Raw genomic sequence first — 14,013 nt, 5'->3', positions numbered from 1 at the left:
CATTCCATAGGAATTACCACACTGGGTCCCATCTGGTCCAGCAGATTCATCAATGCGCAATACCCCGACTCATCACAAAGTCTGATTATTTGAGCCGTGTATAAGTGCAGTGGATCTCACCCTTAACAAAAATGATTTAGCCTCTACTCTCAGAAGCCCCAACCACTGCTGTTGTAAAAATAGCTAATTTAGAGATTGACTTCTCTAATTATGAACACACCTAGATTTTAGATTTTTTTTCTCCCCAAGAATGTATCAGATTGAATAAATTACAAACTCATGAACTCAAATGCTATATGTACATGAAAGTATATTGAATGAAGAAGCCTAGGTGAACAAACAGCTCTCAGAAGTACCGAATAGATATTTAGCTGAAAGAACTGTGTGTGACTGTGACTTATACAGATGTTTGTGGCATTTGGGTCTCCTTCACTTTTATTATCTGCTGTTAGTGGAAATATTGGGAACTTGTAAGAGGTTCCAGGTTCTACATCTATAACTACAGCACACATGGTTTTAAAGGTCTGATTCCCAACTGGTGAAGTTTCATTTTCAATGTGTATCCTGTAATTGTACTCAGAAGCAGCACTATCATCATTTTGCCAAAGTTTTCTTCACATGCAAGGATGCTTGTAACCCAGATATTAAAAACTGGACTAGGTTCTGCTTAAGAAACAGAAAGAGGTAGTTTATCTTTATCACAGAAAGACTAATTGCATAAAGAAAAAAAATTGGCAGAAAACATTAAGATTTTGTGTAATGAGATTCAACTCTGGGAGGGGATTGTATGGAAATGGTAATGTAAGGCAGTGCCTGTCACCTTTACATCACCAGTATGATTTCAGCTCAGGCTCATGATTGTAAACCACTGTAGCCTGCTGGCTGTTTGGTGACCTGAGTGAAGAGAGTTGCTAGCCATAGTCAATTCAACAGATCAATTCTATTCCATATAAGCCACTATCACAACTGGAATCAGTGTCAGTGGTAATCTCAGAGAGACCAATAAGTGAACAGTCATGGAAAATGCACTGGCTCCTTTCCTCTTAGAAAGCAGAGTGCAAAGGTCAAGCTTGCTGACAGGGGGAATTTTGCACTTCCCCTGCCTATAGCATAGACAGAGAGGACTTCAGTCTACAGGGATGTCAATTCTGCAACTTTCAGGAGTACACATTCACTTAAAATTAAAGCATGAGATAGTTCTCTGAAAACATCCACTCAATGTGCAGCGGCAGTCAAAAAAGTGAACAGAATCTTGGGAATCATTAAGAAAGAGATAGGTAAGAAGACAGAAAATATCATATTGTCTCTATATAAATCCATGGTACACCCACTTCTTGAATACTGCATGCAGATGTGGTCACTCCATCTCAAAAAAGATATATTGAAATTCAAAAAGGTTCAGAAAAGGGCAAGACACATGATTACAGGTATGGAGCATCTGCCATATGAGGCGAGATTAATAAGACTGGGAGTTTTCAGCTTGGAAAAAACACGACTAAGGAGGGCTGTGATAGAGGTCTCTAAAATCATGACTAGTGTGGAGAAAGTAAATAAGGAAGTGCTATTTACTGCTTCTCATAACACAAGAACTGGGCATGACCAAATTAAATTAAGAGACCGCAGGTTTAAAACAAACAAAAGGAAGTATTTTTTTTCACAGAAGGCATAGTCAACCTGTGGAACTCCTTGCCAGAGGATGTTGTGAAGGCCAAGACTATAACAGGGTTCAAAAAGGAACTGGATACATTCATGGAGGATAGGTCCATCAATGGCTATTAGCCATGATGGGCACGGATGGTGTCTCTAGCCTCTATTTGCCAGAAGCTGGGAATGGGTGACAGGGGATGGATCACTTGATGATTACCTGTTCTGTTCATTCCCTCTGGGCACCTGGCATTGGCCACAGTCAGAAGACAAGAAACTGAGCTAGATGGACCTTTAGTCTGACCCAGTATGGCTGTTCTTATGTTATTTGCCCCTGCAAGTATCTGAATACTTTAATAAAACTGGTCCTGTGTTCCTTGGCTTCATATATAGAACATAGTATTTTATGTTTTCCGGTTATAGGAGTTCCAGGAAACATTCCCACTGTCACTGTGACTTGATAAATTCTAAACTATCCTAGCACAACAGTGGGAAGAAACACAGGAGGCATGAAAAACTGCCTTTGTCATATTTGACAAAGCACGGACTTTCCAACAACATACAAAAGTAGAAGAGAACCATGTCAGCTAGCTACAGGTTAAGAGACATAACAAAATGCAGTTAATCCATTGGAGAGAAACACTAGTTGGGCTACCTATCAGGGAGAAAGGGTCTCTTCAGGTTAAATTAGGTACAAGTGTATTGATTATTTCCATTGCTAGAAGCAAAACAAAACAAACAATATTTTTTGCCAATCTACACAATTTTGTGTTCCTAACAGTTCATCACTAAGATACACCTAGATAAAAACCTGTGAAATAGTAACAAGAAAATTCAGAATGTAAATATGTGTGTGTGAGAGATTGGGACAGACCTTCAGCTCCCCTTCTAGCAGTTTTGCAGTTCTGAGGCAGTGCACAGCACCTGGAAAGTGCTCTGAATGAGGTATTTTTGATGTTACAGACTTAGGGAAACTCCTGTGGGGACTGAACTGGCATAGGTGTCTCTATGCTACCCATCCAGTGCCCCATCTGCCCTCTTATCTCTTTCAAGTGTAGTGGTATGACACAGGTCTTGCAGGGCCGCCCAGAGTGGGGGGCAAGTAGGGCAATTTGCCGCAGTCTCCGGGCCCAGCAGAGGCCCCCACGAGAGTATGTTATGGGATCCCTGGAACGAGCGCCCCCAGAGCTTCTTCCACTCCGGGTCGTCGTCAGCAATTCGGCGGCGGGAGGTGCTTCCGCCCTGGGACCCATCGCCGAAGTGCCCCGAAGACCTGCGGCGGGGGGTCCTTCCGGCACTTCGGCAGCGGGTCCCGGGGCAGGTCTTCGACGGCGGGGGGTCCTTCCGCCCTGGGACCCACCGCCGAAGACTCCAGGCCCCCTGAATCTTCTGGGCAGCCCTGAGGTCCTGCACTTGAGTGATCCCCAGCTGGCAAAATGCTTCATAGGGGCCACTACTGCCAGAGGGATTTAGGGCTAAACGTTCAAAGATATTTAGACACCTAAAGATGCAGATAAGGTGCCTAAAAAATACCATTAGGCACCTATCTGCATCTTTACGTGCCTGAATACCTTTGAAAATCTAGCCCTTAGCACAACCCTTAAGCTGCTCTAGGTTGTGGTGGAACTCAACTGTACTCCACCAGCCTCAGCATTAGAAGAACAAAGATGTGTCTTAGCGGATGTCTACACTGGGAGCTGGAAGTGTAATTCCCAGTTCAAGGAGACATACGTGTACTAGCTCTCATTGAGCTAGCACACTAAAAAAGTGTGTAGCCATGGCAGCACTGGTAGAGGAATCGCCTAGCCACCCTGAGTACATGCCCATTAAAGACCATAAGACATACTCAGGACAGCTAGTCCATCCTGCCGCTCTCACCACCATGGCTACACTCTGCTTTTAGCATGCAAGCATGTCTCCTTGAGCTGGGAATCACACACCCCAGCTCCAGGTTTAGATATACTCTGAGCACCAGTATCATTTAGGTTTGTGCTGAGCAGAGCTTGGCCCCACTAGTGAACAGGACATAGGTTCCACGTCTGAAATATTCAGAATGAAAAATGAGCTAATTTCCAATCAGTGATTTGATAATCTCACATGCTTTCACAGCCAAACTTTTATTCTAACAGAAATGGAAAGGCTGGAGCACATAAGAGGAGACAAGATGACAATATGGAGTATTTTTATTACATAAATGAATACACAACTTGGGGGAAGGGGTAATAGAGAAAAGAAAGAGTGTATTTAATTGTAAGCAACATGTACTGTATCTTTCTATTACTTACTTGTATAGATGTGTATGACTTTTGGGTCTCCTTCAGTCATGTTATCCGCTGCTAGTGGAACTATTGTGAAGTTATAAAGGGTACCAGGCTGTAATCCCCGAATTACAGCAGTTTTGTTTTGGGAGGTTTGGTTCCGAGTACGCGAAATTCCATTCCCATCAGTGTATATCACATATGTGTAATTAGGAGAAGCAGTGTCATTGTTTTCCCATGTTAAGGTCACTTGTTCTGTGCCGATATTTGTGGCCTGGATGTCAGAAACTGGACTGGGCTCTGTTTGGGGAAAACAAAAACACATACATTTTTAGAGAGAGAGTAGTATTTAGGAAAACGTGTAGGACCACCCTCCAGCAAAATTCTTAAACATTATTAATAGAGATATTGGGAGAAAAGGTACCTTTAAAAATGGACATTTCAAATATATGCGCTTGTATATGTGCTTGTTCTGTTTGAGTGTCCTTCAGTCTTATTATCTGCTGCTAAAGGAAATATTTCAAATGTACAGAAAATACCAGGCTCTAATCATTTAATTACAACATATGTGGTTTGGAATGTTTGGTTGGTAGCATAAGAAGTATTATTTTCTGAAATGATGCCAATCCTATGGGTGTACTCAGAAGCAACAATATCATTGTTTTGCAAGGTTAAATTTAATTGTCTTGTACCAAGATTTATAACTTGAATGCTACAAATTGGGACTGGGAGCTGTTGGAGGAAAAATACATTTATTGATACCAGACCAGGAATACTTTCCAAAAAAACAAACAGTATTTAAGAAAAAAATAGTACTTATATTTGGCAATATAAATCTGAAAAAGTATCTCTGTCCATTTCCTAATTCAGATTAGTCGTAAGTCAGTTACAATGCATCATTTGGCTTCTTGTCCACGTTATACATTATTCACAGTGTTGTAGACTAACATGGTTTCAGGGAATTTATTGTTGTTATTGCTACGGCAGGAAATGTATTTATTTATCCTTTCCATGATACAGGGCAAGAGGGCATGTGATGAAATAAAAAATGAAGTTATTAGAATTGCATTTAAAAAACAATTTCTTGTATGCAACATAGGTAACTTGTGGAATCACTGTTAGACAATAAAACAAATAGGTTTGTAAATTTCCAAGAACTGTTTTGATATTTACACAAATAAAACCGGCATTTTTCACATCATGTGGGATAAAGTTACAATGGGCCCATTGGACTGGCGGGCCCATATTTTGTTCTTTCCTTTTTCATGGTCCAGAGAACGTGAATTTATTCTACTGCTATAATGAGTTTCTGTTGTTCAACCTGCTGTGAATCCCTATATATCAGTGCAGGTTACTCCACTGTGGAGGACCGGCTAGACTAGCTTGTACATACAGTGTAACAACATAAGGAGGGGACATTGCATTATACATCAAGAATATTTACACTCGTACTGAGGTCCACAAGGAGGTGACAGGCAGACCAGTAGAAAGTCTCTGGGTGACAATAAAAGAGGGGAACAAACAACTGGCAATATCATGCTAGGGGTCTACTATAGACCACTAATCAGGATGAGGTAGATGAGGCATTTATAGAACAAACAACAGAAATAACTAAAACACAAGTAATGGAGACTTTAACTACTCAGACATCTGTTGGAAAAGTAACAAGGCAAAATACAAAATATCCTATAAATTCTTGCAATGTACTGGGGACAATTTCTCATGTCAGAAGCTGAAGGAAGTAACTGGGGGCAGGGCAACCATTTTAGACTTGTGGCACCTTAGAGATTAACACATTTATTTGGGCATAAGCTTTCGTGGGCTAGAACCAACTTCATCAGATGTATGAAGTAAAAGATACAGGAGCAGGTATAAATATATGAAAGGATGGGGGTTGCTTTACCAATTGTTAAGTCAATCTAACAAGATAAAACAATTAACAGCAGGATATTAAGGGAGGAAAAATAACTTTTGAAGTGGTTAGACAGTGGCCCATTACAGACAGTTGACAAGAAGGTGTGAGTAACAGTAGGGAGAATTTAGAATTGGGGAAATTAAGCTTAGGTTTTGTAATAACCCATCCACTCCCCATCTTTATTCAGGCCTAATCTGATGGTATCTAGTTTGCAAATTAATTCCAGTTCTGCAGATTCACGTTGGTCTGTTTTTGAAGTTTTTTGTTGTTGAAGAATTGCTACTTTGAGGTCTGTTATTGAGTGACCAGAGAGATTGAAGTGTTCTCCTACTGGTTTTTGAATGTTATGATTCCTGATGTCAGATTTGTGTCCATTTATTCTTTTGCGTAGAGACTGTCCAGTTTGGCCAATGTACATGACAGAGGGGCATTGCTGGCACATATCACATTGGTAGATGTGCAGGCGAACAAGCCCCAGATGGTCTGGCTGATGTGATTAGGACCTATGATGGTGTCCCTTGAACAGATATGTGGATAGAGTTGGCACCAGGGTTTGTAGCAGGGTTTGGTTCCTGGGTTGGTGTTTTTGTTGTGTGGTGTGTAGTTGCTGGTTCAGGTTGGGGGCTGTCTGGAAGCGAGTACTGGCCTGTCTCCCAAGGTCTGTGAGAGTGAGGGATTGTCCTTCAGGATAGATTGTAGATCCATGATGATGCACTGGTGAGGTTTTAGTTGGGGGCTGTAGGTGACAGCTATTGGTGTTCTGTAACTTTCTTTGTTGGACCTGTCTTGTAGTAGGTGGCCTGACCTAACCTAACTACTGACCTAACACTTGGTAAAGCAACCCCCATCCTTTCATGTATTGATACCTGCTCCTGTATTTTTTACTTCATACATCTGATGAAGTGGGTTCTAGCCCACAAAAGCTTATGCCCAAATAAATTTGTTAGTCTCTAAGGTGCCACAAGGACTCCTCGTTTTTTGGTTTTTTTTGCTAATACAGCAAATACTAACATGGCTAACACTGAAACCTGTTATTTTAGACTTGAAACTGAAAAGCAGAACAGAGTTGGTTGGGAATCTGAAGGTAGAAGACTGAAGGTGGTCTTCAAATGATAGATTTCATGATTCTAAAGAAAAGGAGGAGAGAGCAGCAGAAAAAGGACAATGGACTTCAAAAAAACAAATTTTTACTCACTCAGAGAACTGGTAGGTAAGGCCCCATGGAAAGAAAATCTAAGGGAAAAAAGGAGCTCAGGAGAGCTGGCAGTTTCCCAAAGAAACAAGATTAAAGATGCACAGCAAAGTATCCTGATGTGAAGGAAAGATAGGAAGAAAAGTAAGATACTGATAGGGCTCCATCATGAGCCCTTTAATGAGCTTAAAATCATAAAGGAATCCTACAAAAAGTGAAAACATGATCAAATTACTGAGGATGAGTACAAAAGAATAGCATGAGCATGTAGGAGTGAAATCGAAAAGGCTAAGGGATTCGGTGAGTTACACTTCACGAGACATAAAAGGCGATAAGAAGAGGTTCTATAAATAAATTATAGCAAGAGAAAGACAAAGGAAAATGTAGGCCCACTATTTAGCAGGGTAGAAGAGATAACAGACTACATAAAGAAGGCTGAGAAGTTAACATCTAACTTTGCTTCAGTCTTCACTAAAATGATAATATTGTTTTAAGCATCTTGTCACAATTTAACACTAAGGGGGAGGAACACAAGCCAGACAAGGGAAAGAACAAGTTAAAGGATATTTAAATAATGTAGATGTATTCAAGTTGGCTGGGCCTGATAGAATTCAGACTAGGGTATTTAAGGAGCTAGCTGAAGCAATCTTGGAACCATTAGCGATTATCTTCAAGAGCTCATGAAAGATGGACTAGAGAATGGCAGAATAAAGTGCCTATCTTTAAAAAGGGGAACAAAGAAGACCTGGGGAAATATAGACCAGTTAGTCTGACTTTAATACCTGGAAAGATATACATTACTAAACAATAAATTTGTACACACCTAGAGGATAATAGGATAAAAGGTAATAGCCAACATGGATTTGTTAAGAACAGATCATGCTAAATCAACCTAATTTACTTCTTTCACTGGGTTATCAGTCTAAGGGATTCGCGGGGGAGGAGAACAGTAGACATAATACATGTTGCTTTGTGTAAGGCTTTTGACACAGTCCCATAGGGTAATCTCATAAGCAAACTAGGAAATGCGTTGTCTAGATTAATTTACTATAAGGTGGGTACACAGCTTGCTGAAAGACCAGTTAAATAGCAGTTATTAATGGTTTGCTGTGAAGCTGAGAGGACATATCTAGTGAGGTCCCATAGGACTGTCCTGGGTTTGGTGGTATTCAACATTTTCATTAATGACTTGGCTGACTGGATGGAGAGTATGCTTATAAAATGTGCGGATGACACTGGGACACGGAGTCCCATTGATGTCTTCTGGCAAAGGGTTCACTGTTGAGTACCAACAACTCTTAATTGGCCTGATAGTCACTACGTCTAACACACTGCCTTCAGAGTATTTATCCATACAGAATATCACATGAAGTCTTAAATGAAAGCCAGGATCATGCTGATCATTTTTATGTTTATGAGATGTACGTGTAAATGATATTTAAGGAGCTGTATATATACTGAAAATATGTTCTGAAATCTGTCACCCACCAAAGAGAAAACAGATTTCTTCCAGTCGTGGTAAGTAAGTAAGTAAGACGTGTACCTCTCTATCAAATGTAAACTAAGCATTGTAAGCCAACACAACAGGTTGGACCAACTCCTGTGAGAAATGGTCTAGATATACTTGGTTCAGCATCAGCACCGGGGGCTGGACTAGATGGCCTCATCAGGTCCCTTCCAGCCCTACAATTCTATGATTCTATAAAACTGACTTTGAGCCTTCAGTCTGTGTGTACTACCAGCTATTTTCATAGCGCTTGAGGACAGACTCTCATGAATTTCAACAGGCCTTGGATCAGGCTCTTAGGGGTCAATGCAAAAAAGGAGCTAGGTGCTTAAGTCCCTATTTTACATTTCTAAGTCTCAGTTTTGGCTCCCTTATGATGCACAAAACTCCTGCCCAACCCCTGTAACTGCTCAAACTTTCAAGGTAATAGTTCCCTAGGCACCTAAGTTTCTGTCTCTGAGCATGCACACTGCTGCCCCCCTCTAGGTGTCCAGATACTTAGGAAGGGCTAAGTCCCAGTGATTCACAAACCAGGAGAAGATAGACATTTGGCCGCCCAAGTCACATGCAGGGCCTGATGTTCTGAGGTTGCCTACTACATTCGGTCCTATTCAAAACCCAGAGGAGGCAGCAGCAGAGCCAGCCTTATGACTTTTAGCATAGTGATTAGAGGACTCACCAGGCATGTGGGAGACCCAGGTCCAATTCCCCCCGGTCAGGGAAAGTGGGAGAAAGGATTTGAATAGGGGTATCCGACACTTCTCAGGAGCAATGCTCTAGTCACTAAGCTGTGGGATATTCTGATGTGGGGCTGGACCCTGGATCTCCCAGGTGGGTGCTCTAATCACTGCACTACAGAAACACATGTGCGTTGTCTCTCTGACCTAATAACTGTAAGTATTTATTCCCAATGGGACAGTCATTAGGCCAGAGAACTGTGGGACCAGCTCAACTTCATGTGCAAGGTCTGTCATGCTAAGCGTGACTATCTTTCAAGAGTTCTTAAGGTGAATAATATTGACGTTGTTGCTCCAGAAGAAACACATACTGCAGTTATGAGCAAGCTGCAAAATACAAAGTTCATGACTATGACAAATTACGGTCTCACAGATGTCTCCATCCTGGAGGAATCCAAGACCATGTGAATTTCTATTGCTGTAATAAGAATTGTACAACTTGACCATAACAAACATCTTCTGTACTCCACACTATCATAGATTAATCACAACAAACGTCTCCTGCTATCATCACTATATCCATTGCAAGATCAGAGTTATTATATGCAGAGTTACTATATGGTTAAAAAAAATAAATCTTTATTTGATATTGCTAATGAAGAAACTTGGTTGGGTGGATTATTTTACAAAATCAGTGTTATTCTAGGACAGAGGTAGGCAACGTATGGCACGCGTGCCAAAGGCGGCACACAAGCTGATTTTCAGTGGCACTCACACTGCCTGCGTCCTGGTCACCGGTCCGGGGGGCTCTGCATTTTAATTTAATTTTAATTGAAGCTTCTTAAATATTTTAAAAACTTTATTTACTTTATATACAATAATAGCTTTGTTTATATATTATAGACTTATAGAAAGAGCCCTTCTGAAAATGTTAAAATGTATGACTGGCACACGAAACCTTAAATTAGAGTGAATAAATGAAGACTCGGCACACCACTTCTGAAAGGTTGCCAACCCCTGCTCTAGGACATATCCCTTTTTTCTTTCATCATTATCTCCACATCTAGTCTACTTCATTTTAGGGTATATGTCTACACTGCAATCAGAGGTGTGATTGCAGCATGGATAAACATACCCACACTAGCACAGCTAAAAATAGCAGTGTAGATGCAGGGGCACAGACTTCAGCATGGGCTAAAAATACATAGCTGGGATCCCCAGGCTTAGGGAAACTCCTGTGGGGACTGAACTGGCATAGGTGTCTCTATGCTACCCATCCAGTGCCCCATCTGCCCCCTTATCTCTTTCAAGTGTAGTGGTATGACAGAGGTCTTGCAGGGCCGCCCAGAGCGGGGGGCAAGTGGAGCAATTTGCCCCAGGCTCCGGGCCCGGCAGAGGCCCCCACGAGAGTTTTTTGGGGTCCCTGGAGCATGGTCTTTCACTCGCTCCGGGGGCCCCGGAAAACTCTCGCGGGGCCCGGACCCCCGGAGCTTCTTCCACTCCGCGTCGTCGGTGGCAATTCGGCGGCGGGAGCGCCTTCCGCCCTGGGACCCATCGCCGAAGTGCCCCAAAGACCTGTGGCGGGGGGTCCTTCCGGCACTTCGGCAGCGGGTCCCGGGGCAGGTCTTCGACGGCGGGGGGGTCCTTCCGCCCTGGGACCCGCCGCTGAAGACTCCAGGCCCCCTGAATCTTCTGGGCAGCCCTAAGGTCCTGCACTTGAGTGATCCCCAGCTGGCAAAATGCTTCATAGGGGCCACTACTGCCAGAGGAATTTAGGGCTAAACGTTCAAAGGTATTTAGACACCTAAAGATGCAGATAAGGTGCATAAAAAATCCCATTAGGCACCTATCTGCATCTTTACGTGCCTGAATACCTTTGAAAATCTAGCCCTTGGTACAACCCTTAAGCTGCTCTAGGTTGTGGTGGAACTCAACTGCACTCCACCAGCCTCAGCATTAGAAGAACAAAGATGTGTCTTAGCAGATGTCTACACTGAGAGCCGGAAGTGTGATTCCCAGCTCAAGGAGACATACGTGTACTAGCTCTCATTGAGCTAGCACACTAAAAAAGTGTGTAGCCATGGCAGCACTGGTAGAGGAATCGCCTAGCCACCCTGAGTACACGCCCATTAAAGACCATAGGCACATACTCAGGACAGCTAGACCATCCTGCCGCTCTCACCACCATGGCTACACTCTGCTTTTAGCATGCAAGCATGTCTCCTTGAGCTGGGAATCACACCCCCAAGCTCCAGGTTTAGATATACTTTGAGCACCAGTATCATTTAGGTTTGTGCTGAGCAGAGCTTGGCCAGATGCCAGTAATGGGCCCTCCTGGTGAACAGGACATTGGTTCCACGTCTGAAATATTCAGAATGAAAAATGAGCTAATTTCCAATCAGTGATTTGATAATCTCACATGCTTTCACAGCCAAACTTTTATTCTAACAGAAATGGAAAGGCTGGAGCACATAAGAGGAGACAAGATGACAATATGGAGTATTTTTATTACATAAACGAATACACATAACTTGGGGGAAGGGGTAATAAAGAAAAGAAAGAGTGTATTTAATTGTAAGCAACATGTACTGTATCTTTCTATTACTTACTTGTATAGATGTGTATGACTTTTGGGTCTCCTTCAGTCATGTTATCCGCTGCTAGTGGAACTATTGTGAAGTTATAAAGGGTACCAGGCTGTAATCCCCGAATTACAGCAGTTTTGTTTTGGGAGGTTTGGTTCCGAGTAGGCGAAATTCCATTCCCATCAGTGTATATCACATATGTGTAATTAGGAGCAGCAGTGTCATTGTTTTTCCATGTTAAGGTCACTTGTTCTGTGCCGATATTTGTGGCCTGGATGTCAGAAACTGGACTGGGCTCTGTTTGGGGAAAAACAAAAACACATACATTTTTAGAGAGCGAGTAGTATTTAGGAAAACATGTAGGATCACCCTCCAGCAAAATTCTTAAACATTATTAACAGAGATATTGGGAGAAAAGGTACCTTTAAAAAAATGAACATTTCAAATATATGCGCTTGTATATGTGCTTGTTCTGTTTGGGTGTCCTTCAGTCTTATCTGCTGCTAAAGGAAATATTTCAAATGTACAGAAAATACCAGGCTCTAATAATTTAATTACCACATATGTGGTTTGGAATGTTTGGTTGGTAGCATAAGAAGTATCATTTTCTGAAATGATGTCAATCCTATGGGTGTACTCAGAAGCAACAATTTCATTGTTTTGCAAGGTTAAATTTAATTGTCTTGTACCAAGATTTATAACTTGAATGTTACAAACTGGGACTCGGAGCTGTTGGAGGAAAAATACAGTTATTGATACCAGACCAGGAATACTTTCTAAAAAAAGAAACAGTATCTAAGGAAAAAATAGTGCTTATATTTGGCAATATAAATCTGAAAATGTATCTCTGTCCATTTCCTAATTCAGATTAGTCGTAAGTCAGTTACAATGCATCATTTGGCTTCTTGTCCATGTTATACATTAGTCACAGTGTTGTAGTCTAACATGGTTTCAGGGAATTTATTGTTGTTATTGTACGGCAGGAAATGTATGTATTTATCCTTTCCATGATACAGGACAAGAGGGCATGTGATGAAATAAAAAATGAAGTTATTAGAATTGCATTTAAAAAAACATTTCTTGTATGCAACATAGTTAACTTGTGGAATCACTGTGAGACAATAAAACAAATAGGTTTGTAAATTTGCCCCAGGCTCCGGGCCCGGCAGAGGCCCCCACGAGAGTTTTTTGGGGTCCCTGGAGCATGGTCTTTCACTCGCTCCGGGGGCCCCGGAAAACTCTCGCGGGGCCCGGACCCCCGGAGCTTCTTCCACTCCGCGTCGTCGGTGGCAATTCGGCGGCGGGAGCGCCTTCCGCCCTGGGACCCATCGCCGAAGTGCCCCGAAGACCTGTGGCGGGGGGTCCTTCCGGCACTTCGGCAGCGGGTTCCGGGGCAGGTCTTCGACGGCGGGGGGGGGGTCCTTCCGCCCTGGGACCCGCCGCCGAAGACTCCAGGCCCCCTGAATCTTCTGGGCAGCCCTAAGGTCCTGCACTTGAGTGATCCCCAGCTGGCAAAATGCTTCATAGGGGCCACTACTGCCAGAGGAATTTAGGGCTAAACGTTCAAAGGTATTTAGACACCTAAAGATGCAGATAAGGTGCATAAAAAATCCCATTAGGCACCTATCTGCATCTTTACGTGCCTGAATACCTTTGAAAATCTAGCCCTTGGTACAACCCTTAAGCTGCTCTAGGTTGTGGTGGAACTCAACTGCACTCCACCAGCCTCAGCATTAGAAGAACAAAGATGTGTCTTAGCAGATGTCTACACTGAGAGCCGGAAGTGTGATTCCCAGCTCAAGGAGACATACGTGTACTAGCGCTCATTGAGCTAGCACACTAAAAAAGTGTGTAGCCATGGCAGCACTGGTAGAGGAATCGCCTAGCCACCCTGAGTACATGCCTATTAAAGACCATAGGCACATACTCAGGACAGCTAGACCATACTGCCGCTCTCACCACCATGGCTACACTCTGCTTTTAGCATGCAAGCATGTCTCCTTGAGCTGGGAATCACACACCCCAGCTCCAGGTTTAGATATACTTTGAGCACCAGTATCATTAGGTTTGTGCTGAGCAGAGCTTGGCCAGATGCCAGTAATGGGCCCTCCTGGTGAACAGGACATTGGTTCCACGTCTGAAATATTCAGAATGAAAAATGAGCTAATTTCCAATCAGTGATTTGATAATCTCACATGCTTTCACAGCCAAACTTTTATTCTAACAGAAACGTAA

The 14,013-nt window shown here is 42.6% G+C and overlaps 1 protein-coding gene across 1 annotated transcript in view; it reads right to left on the bottom strand.

Moving 5' to 3' along the window:
• PTPRJ (protein tyrosine phosphatase receptor type J) overlaps positions 1–14,013 on the bottom strand; it is a 153,943-nt gene that overhangs the window by 34,862 nt on the left and 105,068 nt on the right. Inside the window, exons 7-8 of the mRNA XM_045014385.1 lie at positions 11,803–12,075; positions 3,930–4,202 (exon numbers count right to left, since the gene is read on the bottom strand). Coding sequence (XP_044870320.1) covers positions 3,930–4,202; positions 11,803–12,075 — 546 coding nt within the window. The remainder of the gene's footprint in view (positions 1–3,929; positions 4,203–11,802; positions 12,076–14,013) is intronic.

The sequence above is a fragment of the Mauremys mutica genome, chromosome 4, assembly GCF_020497125.1.
Source record: "Mauremys mutica isolate MM-2020 ecotype Southern chromosome 4, ASM2049712v1, whole genome shotgun sequence".
NCBI classification, from domain to species: Eukaryota; Metazoa; Chordata; order Testudines; family Geoemydidae; genus Mauremys; species Mauremys mutica.
The sequence above is the reverse complement of the archived record's forward strand: the minus strand, read 5'-3'. Positions and strand labels throughout refer to the sequence as shown.